Source organism: Carex rostrata, chromosome 21, assembly GCF_964058835.1.
Source record: "Carex rostrata chromosome 21, lpCarRost1.2, whole genome shotgun sequence".
Classification (NCBI taxonomy): Eukaryota; Viridiplantae; Streptophyta; class Magnoliopsida; order Poales; family Cyperaceae; genus Carex; species Carex rostrata.
Genome location: NC_135938.1, coordinates 4,115,774 through 4,140,056, shown reverse-complemented (window position 1 = coordinate 4,140,056; position 24,283 = coordinate 4,115,774). Strand labels below are relative to the sequence as shown.

The following is a 24,283-nucleotide window of genomic DNA, read 5'->3' as shown; positions in this document are numbered from 1 at the left end:
AGCGAGTTACGAGTTCGAGTTTTTTTGCCCAGCCCTAAATCGGAGTCGGTTTTGGTATGAAAGAGGTCCGAAACCCTCAAGCCCGGGTCCGATCTGAGGCAGCGAATCAGTGTCAGCGCAGTGCTGGAGCAGAGAGAAAAAAGCAAGGGAGAACGATAAAATCATCATCCGTGCGCGCCACTTCCCTTCCCAAAATATCGCGATGGCGCTCGCCTCGCCTTCTCCTCCTCACCGAGGAATTCCAAGACCATCTCCAATTTCTCTCTCTACCTCGCGCGCTCGCTCTCTTTTCACCCCCTCTCTTCCCCACGCCTGCGCCTCCCGCTGCTTCTCCACTTCAGGTTTGCGAATTTTATCACTTTGTGGCTTATTCCGTCTGTACATGGTGTTCTGACACTGCGTTGGGATTTCAGTGAGGATGAGACAATCTGGCGGCGGGTCTGTTCATGTGCTGCGTGCCAAACGAACCGATCGAGATGAAGATTTATCTATTACTGGTTTTGATTCTCTTTCTTTGAATTTTAGTTGTTAATCCCTTATAGGGAAAAAAAATCATCTCTGTGATGTGAAGTTGTCAAAATGTATTGTCTCCTTGCTGAAATTGTAAATGTATGTACAAATATCAGAAAGATTGGGTGTTTGCAAATGACCTTTGTAACGAGTGTTTGGTGTTACTTTGCAAATGCACATATGTAGAGTGTTGTTTGCAAAGAAAGTAGTGTAATATACTGCAAGTTGGAGTTTATTTCATATCTCATAAAATCAAATTAGTTTTTCTGTGTTGGATTTACCCATCACGTCCAAATATCTACTTTTTCTAAAAAAGAAAAAAAATGTTTATTTCTTGTTTAGCTGGCCCAATTTCACCTTGTCTTTAAAATGTCAAAATATTAAATATCCTCTGTAGCTTGAGATATGTCATGTATTACTTCTTAAGGGAAATTACCATGTATTTCCCTGAAACAATGTGAACATCCTATCCACTCTTCCCTTTGCATATACATGAAAAGCTGCCCGAAGAACCTCTCTCTCAATCTCTCTCTCTACGGAAGAATGGAAGAAATTAGAGGTGCTTTGGGCAATTTGAAAGAAAGAGAAAGAGGGTGCATGATTTTTCATGCCTCTGAGGGGGTGGGGTTGAAGGTGGGTTAGACTCATAGTTCTCAGGGGCATACATTATATTATTACTGCTTTATTAATCAAACTCCATGGTTATACATTGCATATACTTTCAGAGGCAGACGGAGAGGTCAGCTCTAAGTCACATAACAAAATAAATGTTGTTGAAGTGCCATTAATTGAAGCAGAATTAGACAAGGAAAAGGATTCAGAAAAAAGCAAAGCTTCTTCTCTAAGATCTGTTACATTATGGGTGTGTAATGAATCTCGGTCTTGTTATCTTTTTTAATCTTTCTTTTTGGTATTAGGTCTTGTAAACACTTTGGTTTTGTAATAGAAACTGGTGAGCCCTTTACCTCACTTTAAGTTAAAAACAAAAAGTTGGGTATATTTCACCTATAACCTGCAATTTATGAAACTTGTCAACCCTGTGAATTGATAATTTATGTTGCATATACCTGCAAAAAAAACCTAAGTGTTATGTAGAAACAAAATATCTTTTGTACATACTCCACGAAACATGGAAGCATCAGGCATAAACTGCATGAAGTATAATTATATACTGCTACTAGCACATAACTCTCAACACTGTTTGTTTCCATATGAATGAGGAAGATTATAGGGTTATTGGATATTTAAATGAAATTACCAGATAAAGATAAATTGTGTGATCTTTTAATTTTTTTTCCAAAGGACATACAGCATATCTCTTGTTTTGGATGGTTTTTATTTTTTTTTATATTCTCATGGATGTTTTGATGAGTATACAGTCATACAAGGTAATATTTTTCCACTTAATAGGTTTTAGCTGCTGTGACTTTTGGAGTCGGTATTGCCATGCGGGATGGACTAGGAAAATCATCAGAGTTCTTTGCTGGGTAATTTCTATACTATTTTAGTGTTGCACAAGAAAAAAAAAAATTGAAAACTGACAAAAGAACATAATGGACTGCTGAGTACCTATCCAACCAGATAAACTACCAAGTACTGTGCATGGTAACCTTTTTCTTGACCATGTGCTTCTGGTCTACCTGACCTGTTAAGTGCTTAATTTCAGTTCTTTATAGAATAGAACTAGGCAAATGTCAAATTAGGCCAATACTTCTTGCTAAGAAATGTAAAGCAATGTGTATATAAAATGCAGCGTATTAAAAATTCAACCAAATTTGACAATTTGGGTGTTCTGTCCAGCCTGATGGGTTAATGAATTGGCTAAGGTCTGTATTACTTGATACTTTCTCTGGTCAGCTTGGAGTCTGGGCCCGATTGACTTTTTTAAAAAGCGCAGACCTAGCACTGATCTGATCCAGCCCATTGCCATTCTTAGATAAAACCCTAAAAGTGCTAACAATGTAAAACCCTTGGTTTTTTTTTGGCAGATATTTGTTGGAAGAAAGTTTGTCGGTGGACAATCTTTTTGTATTTGTTCTTGTTTTTAGATACTTCAAAGTACCAAAACAATATCAGGTTAGCTCAATTTTTTATTTATATTTTATAATTTTGATAGTGTATTCGTACTATATTTTTTGTAATGAGAAGGGATCAAATGGCAATTCCTTTTTGTAACACATTATCACACGCTTTCTCTTTACATTAATTATTCAAAATTATGAGTCCCAAAGGACATCTGAACCATTAATCTCGTGTCATCCATGAGCAATATATGTGCGTCCAAAAATAAAATTTGAAGTTGGTTTTGTATAATGTGAAGGAGTGGAAAAATCAGTAGCTAGTTGTATATTATTTGGTGCATTGATTCTTTTTATCTTATGATCTCGTAGAAAAGCTCTTAGTTTCCCAATTTCAACGAGTTACCATAGCTCGAAAGATAGAACAACATCAATGTATTATGAATGTTGTTTAGAACTTGAAATTTTATCTCTGCTAAAAGCGTATAGAAAGTGCATCATGAAGTGCAACTTTAATTGATTACAGAAAAAAGTTTGTAACTTGATTCCTCCTTGTTTGTTATATCATGTTAAGGCTTCGTACTTAGCCTTTCCAGGTTTTTATCTGTTATTATGTAGAAAAAAGTACTTTCATATGGTATTGTTGGAGCTGTTATATTTCGTGCTACTATGATACTTCTTGGAGCAGCTACCCTTCAGGTTAATACATAAATTCATTATTTTATTTCAATTCCCTTACCTTCCCTTTTATGTTGTTTTTCTATTTTCTTTTGACAAGTACAGTTGTATTAAGACTTGAAAGTTCGTATTATACAGAGATTTGAAGTAGTGAACTTGCTTCTTGCGCTGATTCTTCTCTTTACTTCTTACAAGGTGAATTGGAAGTCCTTTATCTGTTTATATCCTCTTAAAGGAAATTAAATATACCTAGATATTCAATTTGAAGAATGAATTTTACAAGCCTAGGATTTCTATCTATGTGACTGTTTCATCTATGACAGCTTTTTTCTGCTGAAGAGGAGGAGACAGATTTGTCAGACAATTTTATAGTCAAAACGTGTCAGAGGTTTATTCCTGTTACTAGTAAGTTGTCTTAATTAAATATAATTCGATCTTATATATATACCCTTTTGTTATTACAAATTAGAGACAGGCACCCGGTATTTATATTTATTTGCAGAAGCATGACAACTTTTGATATTTGCTTAAATAACCATTTTGGACAACAAAGAGTCCATTATTTATTCTCTTCATCCCTAAAAATGATTTTTATAATGTTGGAATCTGCACCATTGTCTCTGCATATAACCCAGTTTTGTTCAACAGTCTCCTCATTAGGTGACAAGGGTTAGGGTTTGTAGAACAAAGATTTGAAGATGTAAAAAAGGAGGAGGAGGTAGAACAAAGGCATCATAAGGACAGCGATTTAACTTAAGATTAGACAATTGTTTTGTTAGAGCCAGCATGAGGTCTTAATGGGTTGAAACCACTTTAGGGTTATTGAAGGTGCAGTCCTTGTTCAAATACTAGTGTCAGGTTTCTTTCTGAAAATATTAAAGTATAGTGGGTGTATCTTTTAACATTCCCTTTGTAACAGTAAAAAGTAGTACTTGCTATGCTCAGTAACGTGTTAAACACCTTAGGCAATTGTGCCTACTAAATTTTTTAAAATTTTCTTGCTATATAGCCTACTATGATGGTGATCGGTTCTTAACAAATCAAGATGGTGCATGGAAAGTAAGTTATTAAATGCTAAATCATAAAGATGCCTTGTTATCATGTTTTTTATTTCCAAGAAGTTTCTATACATGATGAATTAGATAGTTCTCACTTTTGTTAAAGTGATACTCCAGAAGTTTGTTCAACTTGATTGCTAAATTAATGAATTAAAGAATGGCTGTGTAGGCTACTCCATTACTCCTCACAGTTGCTGTAATTGAGCTTAGCGACATTGCTTTTGCAGTAAGTTCACTTACACAAATAAATTTTAGTTATTCTTGATTATGAATCCTTATAAAAGGTTTCATGATTTCAGATTGACTCGATACCAGCAGTTTTTGGTGTCACAAGGGATCCTTTGATAATACTTTCTTCAAATATTTTTGCCATCTCAGGTATACCTCAGAGTTTTATAATTCTCAAACAACATCATACCGTTTTGCATGAAGTGATATTTTCTTTTTCTTTTTGTAGGTTTGAGGTCACTATTTATTCTTATTTCTGAAGGGATGTCTGATTTGGAATACTTGCAGGTGAATTATTTACTTTATATTTTGCACACTAATTCTTATTTATTCAAGAATAATTAATGCATGCATGGCTAATGTTGCTTTCTGCTGAAATTTTTTTTTTTTTCAGCCTGCTATTGGAATTGTTCTTGGATTTATTGGCTCAAAAATGATACTCGATTATTTTGGTAAGTAACTTTCTCATGGCCTTGGAACATTATAGTGACAATATAGTTTTTGTGCTTTTGTAAAATACATCCAGTACTTGTGTGCAGAAAAAAACACATGATTTCTGGTATCCCGTATCTGCTTAACCATAACTGTTTTTTTTCTTTTTGCATTTTACAAGAAAAACTTCCAGTTTAAATAGAGAATGTATCTAACATAAAAAAATTGTTGTCTATAGCACTACTTTTTTCTTTGACAAATTCACACTTTTCTGTTGTTGAATGAAACTTCTGTTTATTTCATATTTCTTCTCATTAAAAAATTTAACGACGTCAAGTTTATACAAATTATAGGAAAAAAGTAAAGAAAAGTAGTTATAAAGAAAAAGAGAAATAACCATTTAGAAGATAAATTAACTTCTGTTGGTATCATTGAATCAACAGTACTTTGTAATTTGGCTAGCATCAAATTAAGTACTTGTATTAGCTATGAGTGTCTGTTGGAAATCCCAATAAATAATGGTTGGCTTAATGAGCAATTGATGTAGTACTTTTCTTTTGGCTCTTTTTATTATGTGAATTATTTATATGCAGGTTTTCATGTATCAACCGAGGTCTCATTGGCTATTGTGGCAGCATGCCTAAGTGGTGGGGTGATTCTTAGTCTCAAAAAGAAATCTGATGAAATTGTTTAAACTGACTGGCTGGAAAAATAATGAAAAGGGAATAAAGAAGTGCTTCAAACTTATACAATGGCAGTACGAGAAAATAAAGATTGAAAGAAGAGATGTTAAGAGGTGCCAATAATCAGTGAAGGCAAATAGAAAGAGCTGATAATTAATCACACTTTATTTTATTTTAACTTTTTTATCTTTTTTGTCTTTTAAAATACATGTACAATTTTTTTTGTAGTCGGTTCGTTGAAATAGTTCAGTTTTAGTTCCAGCTTGATGTAATAGATAGTTCAATTTTATTTCATGACAAGAGACTGCATGTTAAAGGCAACCCAACTACTTTTTGGTCTTTCCTTCGTTATTTCTTATTTTTTTATTTTTTTTATTTTATTTTCCTTTTCTTAAAGTACAAATTAACCAGGTCAAGGATCAAAACAAAATTATGAAACTAGCGTGTAGTATCAAACCACGAGAGAAATGTATTGCTATCATTAGATAACGAAATTGAGTGCAAAATCCCAATATTATCTTTACTGGGATCTGAAAGGATCAGACGCAATTGTTCAAATTTTGTTTGCACTATTGTTGATTTTGATGCAGAGAAATATATACAAAATCCAAGTAAAAAAAGCAAGAGCTATAATTTAAAGCCGATCAAACACCAGCCATCAGCACTGAAGTAAAATAAGGTCTCAACATAATAGAGCAACTTTTTTTTTAATTTCATTTATCAACTTTTTTCAGTGACCTAGGTAGGGATTACCCATACTATTCAAGCTTATATCATAGTGATTTTCATATTCTTCGTCAAAGAGATCCACTTTCCTATTTTGACTCAGCATGTGAACAATGTACCACATGAGAGCAGCATTGAGAGACATGAATCCGCCGCCACCTATCAGGCCAGTCTTAGCGGTCGGGCATTGCGTTGCCATGTCATGGTGGATGTTATTTGTTAGAATAGAAGATTGAGACACCGTGGCCCACAGCGTAATCACCAATGCCACAACTGATACCACCCTGATGATTGTAAATTGTTGCTTACATGACTATTATTATTGTAAAGCTTTGCAAAAGTATATCAATTTGTAGTGTTTTTTTTTGTTCAAATTTGTAGGATTTTTTTTTTATTATTTCTTATAAATGGTTGAATTTTTTTTTTGTTGTATAACCTTCTTAATTCATCATAAAAACCCAAATTAACCCTCTTTGAGATGATAAAGAATTGAATGCCAGTTTGGCATTTTTATAAATGATGGGCATAATGTAAGGGAAAATGCTCATTGCTTTTGAAGGAAAAATTCAGGTTGTTGAGAGCAATGCAAAGTCTTCAAAGTGTCAAGTAGACAAACAAAAGAGGGCTTACCAAGCAATGGTGAAGAACACTTTCAGTTTGGTGCATTTGAAAAGAAGGTAACTCTTGATAGAATTGCCCTTGTAACGGGAGAACACCGCTATCTGGCTAGAAGCTACACATATGAGTAGCATCACGATCGAAAAAGCTCCCAATATTACAGTTTGGTCTTTAGGATAATTGCATATAACTAGATCTTTTCCTAGAATTGGAGTTCCTAGTGGAGCCTGTACAAGCAAGTATATATCAATTATGTTATTGTAAAGAACTGATATTCTGGTAAAGACCAACAAAATTATTCGGCAGTATATTGATAAAGGACCTGAATAAAATATATATATATATTGGAACAAGAATTAGGTATTTACCTATTTCATGTATCATATAGAAAAAATGCTTACTAAAGTAATGCATAATTTACCTTCTTATTTTCAGCAATTACACCAAAAACAAAGGAGAGAAAACCGAAGAAAAGCCCCAGCCAGGTATATGTTGTCGAGGTTTGACCCAAAGCCGCCATATCTCTTGCAATTCTGAAAGATTATGCAAAGAGAGGGAGAGATAAATTTGACTTACCAGTGGTTAGCAACAGATGAAATTAAGTATCCAAACATTTTACTGATTACTCAATATGTAGGCATCATATTGCAATTGAGAATTAAAAGGGTTGGCAATTGAAGAAACAAAATACAACCTTGATGATAATTGAGAGATCTAAACCAGTGGAATTAAGTTTGAAGAAATAAGAGAATCAAGACAACTTTGGATTTAAAAATACAATACATAAAAGAAAATTTTGAATTTGTTCTTACAGGTTTTTGTTGTCTCCTCAAAGAAGGTTTAATGGAATTATCAATATGGATCTATTGTGAATATAAACAAGCGTTTTCTAAACGATATCTGATAATTATAGAATGCTATTTTAGATTGATTGAATTTAAATAGTTTTTTTTTTTAAATAAAAAAAGGAAAAGTACATTGGTTATCTGATAATTATAGAATTTTATTAATTATACCGGTTTGTAAAAAATTTCCGTTGCCGGGACTCGAACCCGGGTCTCTCGGGTGAGAGCCGAGTATCCTAACCAGCTAGACTACAACGGATCTTGTTTTCTATTACTTTTAAATTTCTCTTGACTTAAGATATAAGCCAATCAGCGGTAGCTACCAAAGTTGCAACCACTCCAATCAAAACTGTACAATTAAAATAGGTGAGAACTGAATACTAATAGTTGAACCCCTCAACAATTATTATTCTAAGAGCATCTTTCTCCCTAAAATTATTAGAGTTTCTAATCTGATGTGACAATTTTTTAATCATTTTCAGAGATGTGGGAGAGTTTTTTATTTATAAACTATATATGCAGTAAAGTTTCTTATTAAAAAATTGTCTATAAATTATACATTGGCAAAATGATTGGATCAAATTATTTCTTATTTTTAATTTTTTGCTGACATTGTTTAATAGAAACTCTAAAATTAATTTTAGAAATATAAGAGTTAGAAATTTTAGAGACTATAACTTCTAAAAAGTAGTTAACGGTTATTTAGAAACTCATTTGAATTGCTGGGATATAGATGCTCTAATCAAATCAAAGATACATAATCTTAGAGGAAAGTTCAGGGGCAGACCCCAATGAGGCTCAAAAGGGAGCAACAGTTTTTTCTAGATTCCCAAATTTAGTGAAAAAAATATAAACCGGGTAACGGGTCAAGCCCAATCTCTCTCTAACTCTCCAAGCCTAAGCCCAATCGAATGGTCCAAAATTGTTCTTTTTAACTTGGCACGAAGCTCAAAACACAAATAATATTGTCACCCTCAGTCATCCCGAGCAAGAACCCGATGAAATTAAATCTGGACCGTTCTTTTCAATAGTGTTGAGTCAGGTACCTGAGAGGACACGGATCCGTGTCTCTAAATCGCTCCTCTCCGTTGACGACGCTCTTGGAGCATTTCCATAATTTTTAATTTTGTTTGTACTTGTTTGATTTCTTTGATTGTGAATTAACTTAAATTAGGTAACTTAAATGAGGTTATTCAATTTCTGCTCTTATTTTGTTGTCATGGATAATGCACTAATGGTAATTTAAATGATGCTATTTAATTACTTGAATCTCTTGAATTAAGATAAATTACGTGAATACTAATTTACTTGAATTAGGATAAATTTACTTAAATTCCTTGAAATAAACAGAATTTTTTTAATTACTTGAACCCAAATTTTTATTGTATTTTTATCAGTATATGATTTAGCTAATGAGTTTAAATACGATGAACTATTTGAATCCAATTTCTACCATCAAGCAAAAATTATGCATCTGCCTCTAAGCCCTGATACTGACAAATATTCGGAGTGTATAGAGAGTTATATTTTTCTACTTTAGTTTTTTAATGTATTTAGTATCTAATTTTTTTAACAGATATATTGGACATTTAAATGTTTAAGTTGTCTTTAATAGTGAGTTAGTTGTTTTAATATATAATAATGAAAAATTGACATGGTGATTGTGTTATTTACATTAAATAGATTACTTATAGTATAAAAATTATTCTTACAAACCCTTGGTTATAATTTTAAATACTTGTTTGTTCCGATTAACACTTATACATTTAAATTATTTCAAAAAAAAAAGTCTTTGAGTAGAGGAGAGGTTATTGTTGAATAAGAAGTTTAGGAAATTATGAAGGAAAATGAAGATTTTAAAAGTTTCTTCTTCCCAATTGAATAGTCTCAGTTAAAATAATTTAACGTAGAACAGTGATTTTAGAATTTTGGAATTAATTTATTTGATTAAAGAGTTATGATATGCTACAGCATCTTTTAGACGTCATTGTGGAAAATTGAACCTGCGCTTGTGCCACTGTACAAAATTCACTTTCTAATTTTACTTTTCTAATGAGACTTTTTTATGCAATGAAAGGGCTTTTATGCCTATTTTCAAAAAAAAAAAAAAAAAAAAGGATTGCATCAAAAGAAAATTTTAGAGAATTTTCTAACTGGAAAAGCCTTTCACTGAAAGATAATTTTACTAAAATAAGCAATAAACATAAAGTAACCATTATCTTAAATTTACAAACTATAGTCAAATTTTTGAGATATTTATATGGACGTGGCTACGGTGCTATGGGTAGCTAAGAGGCCTCCGTGCTACGGCTCGGATTTCGAGTTTTCAAAATCCTAACGGTCGATCCGAACCGTTCATCTTGTTCTCCATATTAATATGTGCTTGGAGACCAAATTTTACATTTTTATGAATTTTTTTACTATTTATTAAGCCACTTTGAAAACCCCTGATCCAACGGTGGCTTAACCCAACAGTAAAACCAGAAACTACCGTTGGATCAGCGGTTTTCAAAGTGGCTTAATAAATAGTAAAAAAATTCATAAAAATGTAAAATTTGGTCTCCAAGCACATATTAATATGGAGAACAAGATGAACGGTTCGGATCGACCGTTAGGATTTTGAAAACTCGAAATCCGAGCCGTAGCACGGAGGCCTCTTAGCTACCCGTAGCATATTAGCCAAAACCTATTTATATATAGGAAAGGGATAAGATCTCAGAGGATAATTACCCACCGTACGAATTTTAAATCTCAGCCTCTCCGTCTCAGGATTGATCAAATAAATAAAAAAGAATTCCGTTGCCGGGACTCGAACCCGGGTCTCTCGGGTGAGAGCCGAGTATCCTAACCAGCTAGACTACAACGGATTTTGATCATGCTGTCTCATTTTTTATATAAAACCTGTATCTATATAATCATATCATTACCAACTCTATATTCTTATGGGGAGGAAAATGTTTTATTGCTTCATATCTCAATCATACTCCAATATCTTTATTTACAATTTTAAAGTTTAAATAGATTATTCGAACCACTCAACATGATATCCACGTTAAAATGTGATTGGAGACCAAATTTTATATCTTTTTGAAAAAAAAAATTACTATTTTTTAAAATATGTACAAAATCATTGTTTTTAGATGTTCACAATTTCTTGAATAACAATGATTTTGTATTTATTTTAAAAAATAGTAAAAACATTTCAAAAAATATATAAAATTTGATCTCCCGTCCCATTTTAACGTAGATATCATGTAGAACGGTTCAAACTTTTGTTTGAATTTTGAAATTAAAATACAATTAGAACATGAATTAATGAGACATTTGAGCTCTCGGGCCACATTTATGTGTGGCAAGTGCAAAAGCAGTATTCTAAAATGATTGGTGAAGCTTCAAGGCGACGTCATATCGTTGATCGTTCACGTCAGCTATTTAAATCAGGGACGTTTATTTCCATCAAAATCAGTGCATATTTCCTGATCTAGCGGCCCAGATTGATCAGCTTCTTTTCTCAAAAGTACTTGCGGCCTAAAACATTAATAAGCATCAAAATAGGACCAATATTTAATATTTAATACGATGGTTCAAATGTCTCTATTTTTTTTTTCATCTATCATACTTTTTATTTTTAAAACGTTAATAATTCAAAATTTAAAACATAAACCTCAAAATAAAACTGCTAGATATGATCAATATAAATTTCATTACGTGCTCATAAAAAAGTATCACATTTCGATTTTATTTTTATTTGAATCAATAAGTTAAAAAATAAACATCTAGAAATTATCCACATCAGTGTATTTTTACAAGCTCTTGATAACAAACACAACAAAGTTTGAATTATTATAATTTTTCACATGTGTATAGATAAAATTATGTAGATCATATCTAACGGTTTTATTTTGACTTTTAAATTTTATATTTTGAGTTATTAAAGTTTTTAAAAATATAAACATCATGGAGGTACAAAAAAAATAAAAAACATTTGTTTAATATATTTTGTGTGCACACCCATAAATTTCAGCATCTTTTCCTTCCGGCTTAATGTTTTTTTTATAATAAAGTATATCCACTCTTTGTATAATATTACCTCCTGGAAACATTGTAAATTTGGAAATAAAGAAAAATGTTCTTTGCATTATCATGTCTGCGCTGAATGAAATTTTTGAAGAAAATATTTTCTGTGAATAATAATTTTCTCGTATTACTAATTGATTTTTGTTTAATTAATCAGGTTTCAATGCAAATCTTATGTTGATAAGTCGATTCAGTGAATATATTATTGTGTGCTTATTTTTTATGGAGAGAATCATTGTATAAAAAAGGTAATGTTTGTGCTGAGTTCCTTTTTGAATAATTAATTACATGTATTAAGTCTTGAACGTTGATGATTTTGTTATAACACCTTTCTCTTTATTTTTATAACACATTTTAGTTTATTGTATATAGAAAATTAAAACACAAACTAATAATTTAAACAGGACAAAATTAATTCTGAAAGTTTTGTTGTGCGTGTTTTTGTTTTTTCCAGGAAGGTTCTTACTACATATCATCAATAAAGTCTTACTACATAATAATTTTTTCTTTATTTTTATAACACGTTATAATTTTTTTTATAAAATAAAAAATGAAAACACTGATTAAAAAATAATTTGAACCCAACGAAGTAGCATGAGGTGCTTCTAATTGAATGTAGCATAAATCCGAAATAAAATTTAAAAGTTTTAATATGCATATTTCATTATTTCTGTTTTTTTAAGTTAAGAAATTTATAAAATCCATTGATAATTGCTTGATAAAAATATAAGTTCACATTATAATAAATTATTATAAACCTGAGATGGAAAGAAACAATATTGACCGGTCAAATACGATAAGAATATTTAACCCAAATATAAAACTATGACTAGTCAAAATTATTGATATGACATATTTTATCTAGTTCTTTCTAAGCAACTAAGCCACATATAATTCATAAGCAAAAATAGAATGTAATCAAATACATTTCATTTTCGACCTAAGCAACAGAATTCATTCCAAGTATTAAAATTAAGATACTACTTTTTCTTTTTTGAAAAGGCCTTGTGAAAAAAAACGCCAACAAGAGAAATAGCAGATGTCCACAGCATTGGTTTCCAACATTTTGAGCACATATATTTTTTCTCTCTTCTTTTATCATCTAATCAAGATGTAATATATCAATTAGTTACAAAGATCTAACTTTAGTATTGTTATTGATATTGCAACACTTTGTGTTAATTTCTTTTTATTTTCACACTTGAAAATTTAACTAAATATACAATTAGTTATTTAATTAACTTGAGTTGAGTTGTTCTATAAGTTGTTACTTGTAAATTTAAAATAAGTATAGCATGGAAGAGATGCATGCAATGCATGTTAAAAGAAGTTACACATGAGAGAAAGAGAAGTTTTACGTGATCAATCATTCATATGTTATTTGATCAAGGATTTAAATATTTTGTTAAAAATGTGAATCCAACTTACTATTCTTTTTTCTTAAAATAGTTCAAAAATTTGTTTGAGTGGAAATGTACTTGTAGTAATTATATTTTAGTTTTTATATATTGTTCGTAATTTTAAAACAAGAGATCAGAGAAAATCAAATTTAAAAAAATATATATCAAGCAGCTACAAACTTTATATTATTAAAACAATAACTATTAATTACGTTTCATAAATTGTCTTCACATCATTTATGGAATCTTTTGAGATTTGACTCCAGGCCCTAACTTTATCCTATAATGTAATAAACAAAAGAATTAATTTGATTTTTTTTAACACAACAGTTTCTTTTCAACATATATATAAGTCGAAACAACCAATTTCATATAAACTATTTTTTTAATAGATGTTTATATTTTTTTAATAGATTTCATATACTCCAAGTTATCCAAAATGAAAAATGAGCCAAAAGCTCAAACTCAGCCGGACCAAAATCCAAGATAGGAAGCTCTAATGAAACATAAACATACCTCCAATTCATCGGAGCGCTCAAGCTCCGTTTCCCACATATCCAGTGTCGTTTCGTACCGTTGTCGATAGTATTGGACACGGTCTTCGTGGTTGACGGCGTCTCCATTGCTATCCATAGTGCTCTAGTGCTCTGTTCTTTCAAGTCGGTTCTATGAATTTTTTTATTTTGAAGAAAGGTTTCTGTGAAATTAATAGGGGGAAAGAGGGAACAGAGCATCTGATGTGATTCGTCAAAACGAAGTCGGATAAAACCCAAAATTACGGGTTTGATCTGTATTCTCAGTTTACTTTATGATTCGTGCCTGCATGATGTGAAGCTCAGATTTACTTCTATCGAACATGGATAGTCCCTGAAATTCAAGAGGGGAACGGGAGGGTCTACTCTATTTTCATGAAAAAAAAAAAAAAAAATAGTTAATATATATTTTAGCTTGACTGCTTAAAACCTTAATTGAATTGAATGTTTTCTTGTGTAAATTATACAACTATATTTTCATGAAAAAAAAGAAAGATCAACGAAATTCTGTAGCAATGTTATCAGAATCGGACTAGACATCGATCCAAAAATATTCTGGGTCAATGGTTTACTGGTCGAACCAATGGGTCAACTGGTTCAATCGCTGATTTTTTAATAACATTGATTTTATTAATAAATATAAAAGTTATTCTCCAAATAAAAAAAATATATTAGCTCTTGCACTTAACTAAAATTAATCAACTAATATATAAAATAAAAGTCTAATTTATCTAATGGCGGAGAAAAAATTCAATCACAAAGCTGAAAAAAATTTGCCAATAATTAAGATGTAAAGCTTTTGATTTTTTTTTATAGAATTGAATAACTAAATTTTCAACTCCATATTTTTATGATAGATAATAACCGATCCATATTAAATTTTCTGCAACTTCAATTTTTTCTAAGTAGAAAAATTAATATTATGATGACTTTTCAGGTTCAAATACATAATTATTTAGAAAAAAATTATTGTTATTACACAAAAGACAACATGGATATGCTCACATAATAACACATGGAGCAACTTTTACCTTTCTCTGCAGAAGGTAGGAATAAATGGGCCCCACTATTTTAGACTTGGGAATCAGAAAAATCAAATAATCGGTTTGAATTTTTGGAAAAACCGGCCGAGTTGTTTATTTATTTCCCGTTTAATTGCATGTTCGGTCTTTAATTCAAACCGAACCGGATTTGCTTCCGGGTCCGGTTTTTTTCCGGTTCACCCGTCGATCCGGTCCGGTTTTAATAACAGTGTTCTGTAGCTATTGATTTAACATGAATGCAAAAATATAAAAAAGGAAAACGAATCTATCAATTATGGAAACCAAATAATTTAATGATTACTATATTAATTCATTATGAAAAAAATATGATAGTTAGAAAGATATTTAATGAGAATCAAAATTGTTCATACATTAAATTTTTGTAAAAATATTGTGTTAATATAAATGTGTGTGGTGTCAATATACCTACTCCTTATTCTTTGCATAAGATGATTAATTGACTTTTGAGGCGAAAACTGAAATAATATTAAATGGGTTGTCGAATTGTTTTGTTGCAAATTAGGAGATGTAGTTTCGATTTTCTATTAACTTAAATTTATTTCTTGACCGATAAATCTTGGATGATACAATCATGGGGAAATGTGATAGTTGAATCTGTCAAAGACCCAAAATTTAGAGAAAAAATAAACTGAATGAGCTCCTTTTATAAAGAGTATAGATGAATATCTAATATAAGTATTGTTCTTATTTATTAGCTCTTATATTATTCTTATTTATTAGCTCTTATATTATTCTTATTTATTAGCTCTTAAAAAATAGTTGATTGCTTTTTTGTGTTGTAGAAACAATCATGTGAATAGTATGAACCAACATTTGATTTCGTAACAAAGGATAACATCTTTCGAGTAGGAGGTTGAGGGTCCGAAATTCGAATGGAGGGTTTTTGTAAACATTAAATAAAAGTTAGTAGACTAGAAATTCATTTCTTTTATAAAAAAAATCTCATGAATGGTTTTTAGCAGTGTTACCAGATTCGGACATATCAGTTCCACTGAAAAAACTAGACCCAATTATTTGTCCGATTCGATTCTTCACAAGAATCGTTTATGTTAATAAACCTGTCACAATCGGGTTAATCAACCTATTTTTATAAAAATATGTGGAATCAAACGAACAAAAACCTCGATTTATTTCTCAAATCCTCTTCTCAGAGTCGCCACTTCACATCTCAAATCTCTCAAGGTCGTTGGATCTCACTAACTCGTTAAATCTCTCTCTCCTTTCTCTGAGGCTTTATTTTTTTCTTCGATTCAATCTTGACAGCTTGTGAAATGAGAATCAACGATTGATGTTGTTTTTTGTTGTTCTTGGAAGAAATAAGTTATTATCAGAGACGAAACCAGTGTGCTACAGAGTAGAACAGATGTTTTATCTTTGATTTTGAATTTTAGTAGCTCATATATATTTGAATTATTGGCCTACCTATAATTAAATTCTACTCTACCACAAGTCTACAATCCAATATCAATGATTAATTTCTTTGCAGTCCAAATTTGTCACGACAAGTACTAAAAGATCTCTTTTTATTATCCTTACATGTTTTCTATAATTTACTCTAATTGAATCTGTCGACACAGACTCACAACGCCAAAGAAATATTATATATATCTGTAGCATAACAATATTATAAATTAGCAACAAACCATATATATCATTAAGTGTATAAATATAAATAGTTCCCCCTCAAAAAAAAAAAAAAAAAAAAGCAAGTGCGCCTATAAAACTCACGTGGCATGGGGTCCCAGCCCAACTTGCCCTTGTTCCAGTAAAAAAAGGCTGAGAGGCCCATTTCATCTATCTTTCTCTCCTTCACTTCACGTGTACTGGCATCTTCACCACAAGGTGATATAAGATTAAGTTGTGGAGTAAGATTAGATTTTTGATTCATAATCCTAAAAAAATTATTATAAAAATAAAATCAAATCAATGAACTACCATATTCTCATACCATATCTTAAGCGAATTGAGAATGAAGATATGGTTCCATTTCATTCCATGAATTATAACTAAATTCTTTGAATATGATTTCAGCAGTAACTGAGAGTCTTTCAATCTCATGTGACCATGAACTTATCCAATCTTTGTTGTCGTGCCATATTGTCAGCTTTTCAAGCACAGGTGCATTGTTTAGTATGAATTTTGCAAATGCAATAGAACAATTTGAATTCGAATCAAGTTTAATTAGAACGTTTCGAAGGCAAGAAAACAATCCATATTGCCTACTTTCAAGTTGCTCATAAGCGCTGAAAAGAGATGCAGATAATTGTAGTTGGAACTGCAATTTTTTTAGAAGCCAAAGAAAAAGAGGAAGACATAAGCAAAATAAAAACAATAGCACTAATAAAGTGCTATATGGTTAAAAAGTTAGAAAAGACAAAAAAATTAAATTCTTTACTAACCGATAACGTGAGTTCTTGTAGTTTTGGAGAATTCCGAAATAATAAAAGTGTAAAAGTCACCTCCGTATCAGATGTTTGTAAAAATATGTGCATATTAGTTAGATTACGAAGTATCATATGATTCTTTGCCTGTAAAGATCCAACAAAATTATCCTACATAAAAAATGGGACAAAAAAATAAATGAATCCTCCACAAAATTGTTAAGAAAATTAAATGGTTTAAGAAAATGCATCCTAGAAAAATAATTAATGGCTTCTTACTGAAAATAGTCTGTAAAGAGAAAGGTACTGAAGGTGAGAGATGGAACTGAGAGTTTCGACAAGATTGCGTCCAGCTACCATTTTGAAGGTCGCAAGCGTCTTAAATATTATGTCGATAATAATAAAAGCTTCCACCAGCTTAGGAGTTTGTAGATACAAATCTCCAAAATAACCCAAAATCGATATCCTTCGAAGGTTAATGGCATGAATTTTAAGAACACGATAAGAAAATTCATTTAACATGAGTTCTTCCAAGAGAGGGCAACTCGAGATCAGCTTTGTCATGTCAGTCTCATTGATTTTACAGTGACCGTTCAAATGGAGGGATCGTAGTAGCTTAAGACCGTTAAAATCTTCAGGTAGCTTGATTGCACAATGACCAACAATATAACATGGGCGCTTTAACCTTTGTCTCTTACATTCCAAGTCTAAAATGAGTTTCCTGATTTGCATTTGTGATAGTTTAAGCATCCATCGTTCAAAATCCTCTTTGTCGGATTTTGCACCGCTAATTTTTAAAGTATGGACATTGCCATTGTGAAGATTAAGAACTTGATCAATAAATCTAATGCTCTTTAAATCCTCTTCATTGACCGGTGCCATCTTTTGACCAGAATTTGAGCCTCTCTTGCCAACATCTATATATAAATTATGTATTTTAGACCATGTGTTCCTCCAATCTTTTGATAAGATGCATGTTCTCACCGCCTCTTTTATTGGCACATATTCAAGGATTTTCTCCTTTATGCATCCAGGAAGGTTGTTGATTACATCAAAACTATAATCACATTCTTTTTCAGGTTGAGAATTGTCCATCTTTGACAAATAACAGCTCTTCTATTGATTGATCTGCCAACATTTAAGTCACATAAATTGTAAACTTGTTACAAATTGAAACACCTTACAAATTAAGAAATTTGACTCTTTTAATTTTAGCAATTATAACTTAGATAAGAAGCAAGAAGTCCTCAACACAAAATTTTGTTGATCTACTTTGTTTTGACGACGGTCCATGGAGACAAACTGGCATGTATATTTTAATTTTAAATTAGATTAGGCTTCTACTTCATGCATAATATGTTTCAAATAATTTTTGTTTCTTTTGGAAGGAAGAATGACAAGATGCATGAAGTATTAAGTTGTATCTCAAATTCACAATATATTACATTAGACTATATAGTTATTGAAGGCAACAATTGACATCGTAGAAGGGAATGCAAATTTCGAAAGTAATTAATATAGTGAAAATGAAACATACCTTGAGCAAACGCAAAACAAAATGAGCCTCTTTAATCACATTTTTATTCAACTGTTAAGGGTTGAAAGGATAATATAATTTTATAAGCTAGAGGAAAAAAGAAGAAACAAAGGATATAAATTATAAAGTTTGTAGGAAAAAGATGATTTTAATCGGCCGATGACCCACTCTAACAATAGAAAATGAGAAAAATAGCCATACATAGATTACTAAAAATATGGTGGAATAAAGATCAAATTGCATTTGTAAAATTTACAAAGTCATCAAAATATTGTGCTGGAACAACTTGATTTCCATTATATTTCTTGTCTTAATTGTTATCATGAATTTGCTTTCTCCTATATGCTTACTAATTAGCTCTTTTCAGTTTATTCTAAGATAACTATTAATTTGATTCTTATCACGCTTATATACACAAGTTTTTTGTGAACTTGATATCACATTATTTTACAAATATATGCTATCATATAATTTCTTAAGAGAAAAGAATTTCAGAACAATTGTAATAAACGATATATGGTGCGGGTATTGTGCTAATTATTTTATATGATAAAAGTAAAAATTGACACAAGTACAATAATTTAATAACTATATGTGCATGTTGATATCTTCATATTTTTGAAGATTGAATTCATTGTTGTTGTTGTACACCTATTCAATTATGTACAAGTAATGGTGACAATCACAAAAATTACAAAGATCTAAATAGATTCCTAGTACGGATACATATCACCACAAATTAATATGTAATTGCACAAATAATATAACATTATATTTAAAATTCAGAGAGAATTTAGAACTGAGTTACAATCTGATGAGCACATTTTGCTATTTAAACGTTAGAGGTTAATCCTTTTTACATATATTATTAATCAGAATGGGGATCATACAAGATCTAAATGTGAATCTAATGAATTAGGAGGATCTTTTTGGAAGACGCTCATATGTATCCAATAAGTAAAGAAATATATATTCTTAGATCTACCTTACACATAGATTAAGATGTTTCTGTTTTATTATTGGTAAAATTTAAGATAAAATGTTTATGTTTTATTATTATTTTTTTATCAAATTTAGGCTGAATATCTTCCCTCTTTATAATGACAGTTATGGACAAAATAGACTACCAATTATTTTTCCATATTTAAATTATCTTCAAAGTAACTTTGTATCTTAATTTACAGTAACCAAAGAATACGGAGAATATAATAATTAATTAATTACTTTGGAGCAAACAACAAAATTAGGAATCGGGTCCAAGTATCAGATTCGACTTCGTCTCCATTTTTATCTCGGAACTCTGAAGCTAGGCCCAAAGCAAAGGAAACTCATTTTTTGATTAGGCTTAGCCCATTAAAAATAGTACTAATCAGCCCTGATTTGATTCTAAAAATTAGTTTACTTTTAAATATATAATTTTCACTTCATTTTGTATTGCTCATCATTTTATTTGGGATGTACAAGGAAATCTTAGGTCATGCTCTACAAAACCTCCACATAGAGGGAAGGAAGGGATCGGCGGCAGTTTACTCTGTCTATACTCCAATTCAGAGGTGACAAACATCGAAGCTTTTCTACGGCGAGTTCTCCCAACTTCCCCTCTGCTTCTCTCCGCTTCTCTGTTTTTCTTCTTCTGGAACAAGGTAACGACCTCGGTTAGATTCGATCTGCTGGTCTTTCCCCTCCTCTCTTGTCCCTTTCCTTTAATGAGCCATATTTCCTTCAACTAGAACATAGCCTTATTCGGGTGATGATATTAAAACAACTCAATTTTATATTAACACAACAACATCAAAATATTTTACTATATAGACAACTTTATCCTTCATTAAGTGTTTCATTTAAAAACTAATTCTCTCATATATTAGCACATAATTATTTTTTCTTAGAAGTTATATTTTATAAAGTATGTTATTTTGTGTAAAATATATTTTTTTGTCATATATTATTTTAAAATATGTTACTTAAAAGTTACTATAAAATCTATTTATAAACTTTATATTATCATACAATAAGTATTCATTATTTATTTTAATCAAATCTTTAAGTTTTTTAAGAAAATTACAACAGTGAATTAATTTTATTATATTATTAAAATCTATCAACGTTGTATATATCAATTTATTTTGTAAAACTTCACAATTGTTTCTAAGAATCTACTATAAAAAAAAATTATTTTGTCTATTATTTTTTTACGCAATAACACTAATAAAACGACATGATTACTTACATTAAAAAACATATTGAATGCAAATTATCATGAATAATTTCGCATTCAATTTATGATTAAAATAATAAATTAAAAGTACAGCAAAACACTACAAAATAACCAATTTATTTGGTCACAAGTTGCGAGTTGTTAGCATACATAGCCTTTAGCACCATATAAACCACGAACAACAAGAAGCATATCATTAGAAATATTCAAACTTCAAATTAAAAAGTTGATTGCTTTAATTTGCATAATTCAAAATTTAATTTTCAAGGTTTTCTTATGGCGGGTTAGGCAATTGATCCATCTATTCAATTAACAAAAATAAATTAATTACAAAGCATCAATAAAAAATTTCTAACAATTTTAATTAAAATAGACTAATAGATTATAAGTATCAAAAATAAGAAAAAATATTTAAAAATTTAAAATATTTTTGAGTTGGAATATATCACGTATTAAAGCGAGTGTATCTTAATATTAAAAAAAATTACAAAAAAAATAGTTAATACATATTTTGACTTGACTGCTTGAAACCTTAATTGAATTGAATGTTTTATTGTGTAAATTATACAACTATATTTTCATGAAAACAAATAAAGATCAATGGAATTCTGTAGCTATTGATTTAACATGAATGCAAAAATATAAAAAAGGAAAACAAATCTATCAATTTTGGAAACCAAATAATTTAATGATCACTATATTAATTACATTATGAAAAAAAATATGATAGTTAGAAAGATATTTAATGAGGATCAAAATTGTCTATACATTAAATTTTTGTAAAAATATTGTGTTAATATAAATGTGTGTGGTGTGGATATGCCTACCCCTTATTCTTTGCATAAGATGATTAATTGACTTTTGAGGTGAAAACTGAAATAATATTAAATGGGTTGTCGAATTGTTTTGTTGCAAATTAGGAGATGTAGTTTCGATTTTCTATTAACTTAAATTTATTTCTTGACCGATAAATCTTGGATGATACAATCACGGGGAAATGTGATGGTTGAATCTAATTTAGAGAAAAAATAAACTGAATGAGCTCCTTTTATAAAGAGTATAGATGAATATCTAATATAAGTATTGTTCTTATTTATTAGCTCTTAAAAAATAGTTGATTGCTTTCTTGTGTTGTAGAAACAATCATGTGAATAGTATGAACTAACATTTGATTTCGTCGCAAAGGGCAACATCTTCCGAGTAGGAGGTTGAGGGTTTGAAATTCGGATGAAGAGTTTTTATAAACATTAAATGAAAGTTAGTAGACTAGAAATTCATTTCTTTTATAAAAAAAATCGCGTGAATGGTTTTGAGCAGTGTTACCAGATTCAGACAGACCAGTCAGTTCCACCGGAAAAAAAACTAGACCCAACTATCTGTCCGATTCGGTTCTTCATAAGAATCGTTTATGTTAATAAACCTATCACAATGGGGTTAATCAGCCAATTTTTATTAAAATATGTGGAATCAAACGAACAAAAACCTCGATTCATTTCTCAAATCCTCTTCTCAGAGTCGCCACTTCACATCTCAAATCTCTCAAGGTCGTTGGATCTCACTAACTCATTAAATCTCTCTCTCTCTCTCCTTTCTCTGAGGCTTTATTTTTTTATTTGATTCAATCTTGACAATTTGTGAAATGAGAATCAACGATTGATGTTGTTTTTGGTTGTTCTTGAAAGAAATAAGTTATTATCAGAGACGAAACCAGTGTGCTACAGAGTAGAACAGATGTTTTATCTTTGATTTTGAATTTTAGTAGCTCATATATATTTGAATTATTGGCCTACCTATAATTAAATTCTACTCTACCACAAGTCTACAATCCAATATCAATGATTAATTTCCTTGCAATCCAAATTTGTCACGACAAGTACCAAAAGATCTCTTTTTATTATCCTTACATGTTTTCTATAATCTACTCTAATTGAATCTGTCACAAACTCACGACGCTACATCAAAAGAGAAAAATAAAACCGAAGACGATTGTGAAGGCCGAAGGGAACCGCGGAAGAAAAGTGAACACAATTTTGATTGGATGAACTGGCAGAGCCAGAAACATATATATCTGTAACATAACACCATTATAAATTAGCAGCAAACCATATATATCATTAAGTGTATAAATATAAATAGTTCCCCTCACAAAAAAAAGAAGAAGCAAGTGCGCCTGTAAAACTCACGTGGCATGGGGTCCCAGCCCAACTTGCCCCTGTTCCAGTAAAAAAAGGCTGATGAGAAGGCCCATTTCATCTATCTTTCTCTACTTCTCTTCACGTGTAGCTACTGTGCCACCGCACGCTCCTCTCTCTTTCTCTCTCTAATAGACCCTAGCATGAGATATGATCATACATTACATGGGATGCAATTTCTTCTTTGTTTTTAAATAAGAAAAATATAGCATGGAATAGAATAGGGGAGAATGGGAGATCGAACGAACAAGAGAACAATCAGGAGAACAACTGTAAATGTGTCCCCTCTTTAACTAAAAACCTTTTGGTTGCTTCGTATCCAAGCAAACGGTGCTGCCTTTTTGTTTTACTTTGTTCTATTATTGTATTTTTCTAATGCATGTGATGGGTCAACGGTCAACCGATATATATCTCTAAGAAATAATTACTTGTATTAATTATAATCTTTAAAATGTTTCTCTAACGCTAGAAAAAAAAAATGCTTTCATCCATGGTCCATTCAAACCCGTTTAAATAACCGTTGTTATTATTCCAAATTGCAATAATTATGCAACTTTAAGTGGTCCCAAACAGATAGAGATCTTCATTTTTTTAACAAATGATCTAATATCAAATATAGTGTTTCAGATTAAAATGAAGAGTCCGGTTAGTATAACATCTGTGTCATTCAAGTCAATATAACACTAACTCTAAAATCTATCAAATTGACTTTAAACGACAAATTTAAACTTTTTAAACTGATATCTACTTCATTAGTTGTGCGTTTACATGTAAAATTTATAATTTTAGAATTTATTTAGTATCAAGTCAAGCGGTCAAATGTGAGAGTTTTTAAGTTAATTTAATGCATTCATTTTTATCATTTTTAACCGTTTGACTTAATACTAAAATAACTCAAAATAATATAAATTTTGTATGTTAACGTACACATCACTAATACAGTAAATAGATTTGGTCACGGAGAACAGATTGTGACATAGCCACCAAATGGTAGCAAGCATAGTGACAAGATATCCGAATAATTCTTTTTTGGATGATGCCGAACCGAATGCCGAATTATTCGGTTGACCGAACTTTGACCTAAT

At 30.8% G+C, this 24,283-nt stretch overlaps 3 protein-coding genes, 1 long non-coding RNA gene and 2 other non-coding genes across 7 annotated transcripts; 1 reads left to right on the top strand and 5 right to left on the bottom strand.

The window, feature by feature from the left end:
• Positions 1–203: 203 nt before the first annotated feature.
• Positions 204–1,362, bottom strand: LOC144573336 (uncharacterized). Its single transcript, XR_013517930.1, has 3 exons — positions 1,230–1,362; positions 396–494; positions 204–335 (listed from the first exon to the last, which is right to left on the bottom strand). It is a non-coding gene; the product is annotated as an uncharacterized LOC144573336 (long non-coding RNA).
• PDE149 (integral membrane TerC family protein) lies at positions 1,239–5,950 on the top strand. 2 transcript variants are annotated; one of them, XM_078323086.1, is made up of 12 exons: positions 1,239–1,372; positions 1,921–1,997; positions 2,499–2,586; positions 3,147–3,227; positions 3,345–3,401; positions 3,530–3,611; positions 4,216–4,265; positions 4,434–4,490; positions 4,564–4,642; positions 4,722–4,780; positions 4,887–4,944; positions 5,518–5,950. In XM_078323086.1, exons 2-12 carry the CDS (start codon positions 1,957–1,959, stop codon positions 5,616–5,618), a joined length of 753 nt encoding a protein of 250 aa, XP_078179212.1. In that variant the 5' UTR covers positions 1,239–1,372; positions 1,921–1,956; the 3' UTR covers positions 5,619–5,950. The 2 variants fall into 2 exon arrangements, with proteins under 2 accessions (XP_078179212.1, XP_078179213.1); XM_078323087.1 differs by having other exon boundaries at positions 1,267–1,389.
• Positions 5,951–6,153: 203 nt separating this feature from the next.
• LOC144573334 (uncharacterized) lies at positions 6,154–7,931 on the bottom strand. The gene is made up of 3 exons (XM_078323088.1): positions 7,373–7,931; positions 6,964–7,178; positions 6,154–6,617 (listed from the first exon to the last, which is right to left on the bottom strand). Exons 1-3 carry the CDS (start codon positions 7,469–7,471, stop codon positions 6,338–6,340), a joined length of 594 nt encoding a protein of 197 aa, XP_078179214.1. The 5' UTR covers positions 7,472–7,931; the 3' UTR covers positions 6,154–6,337.
• A 51-nt stretch (positions 7,932–7,982) lies between these two features.
• Positions 7,983–8,055, bottom strand: TRNAE-CUC (transfer RNA glutamic acid (anticodon CUC)). The gene has a single exon. It is a non-coding gene; the product is annotated as a tRNA-Glu (tRNA).
• Positions 8,056–10,590: 2,535 nt separating this feature from the next.
• Positions 10,591–10,663, bottom strand: TRNAE-CUC (transfer RNA glutamic acid (anticodon CUC)). The gene has a single exon. It is a non-coding gene; the product is annotated as a tRNA-Glu (tRNA).
• Positions 10,664–17,515: 6,852 nt separating this feature from the next.
• Positions 17,516–18,346, bottom strand: LOC144573662 (F-box/FBD/LRR-repeat protein At1g13570-like). Its single transcript, XM_078323435.1, has one exon. The coding sequence runs from the start codon at positions 18,344–18,346 to the stop codon at positions 17,516–17,518; it is 831 nt and encodes a 276-aa protein (XP_078179561.1).
• Between the last annotated feature and the right edge of the window lie 5,937 nt (positions 18,347–24,283).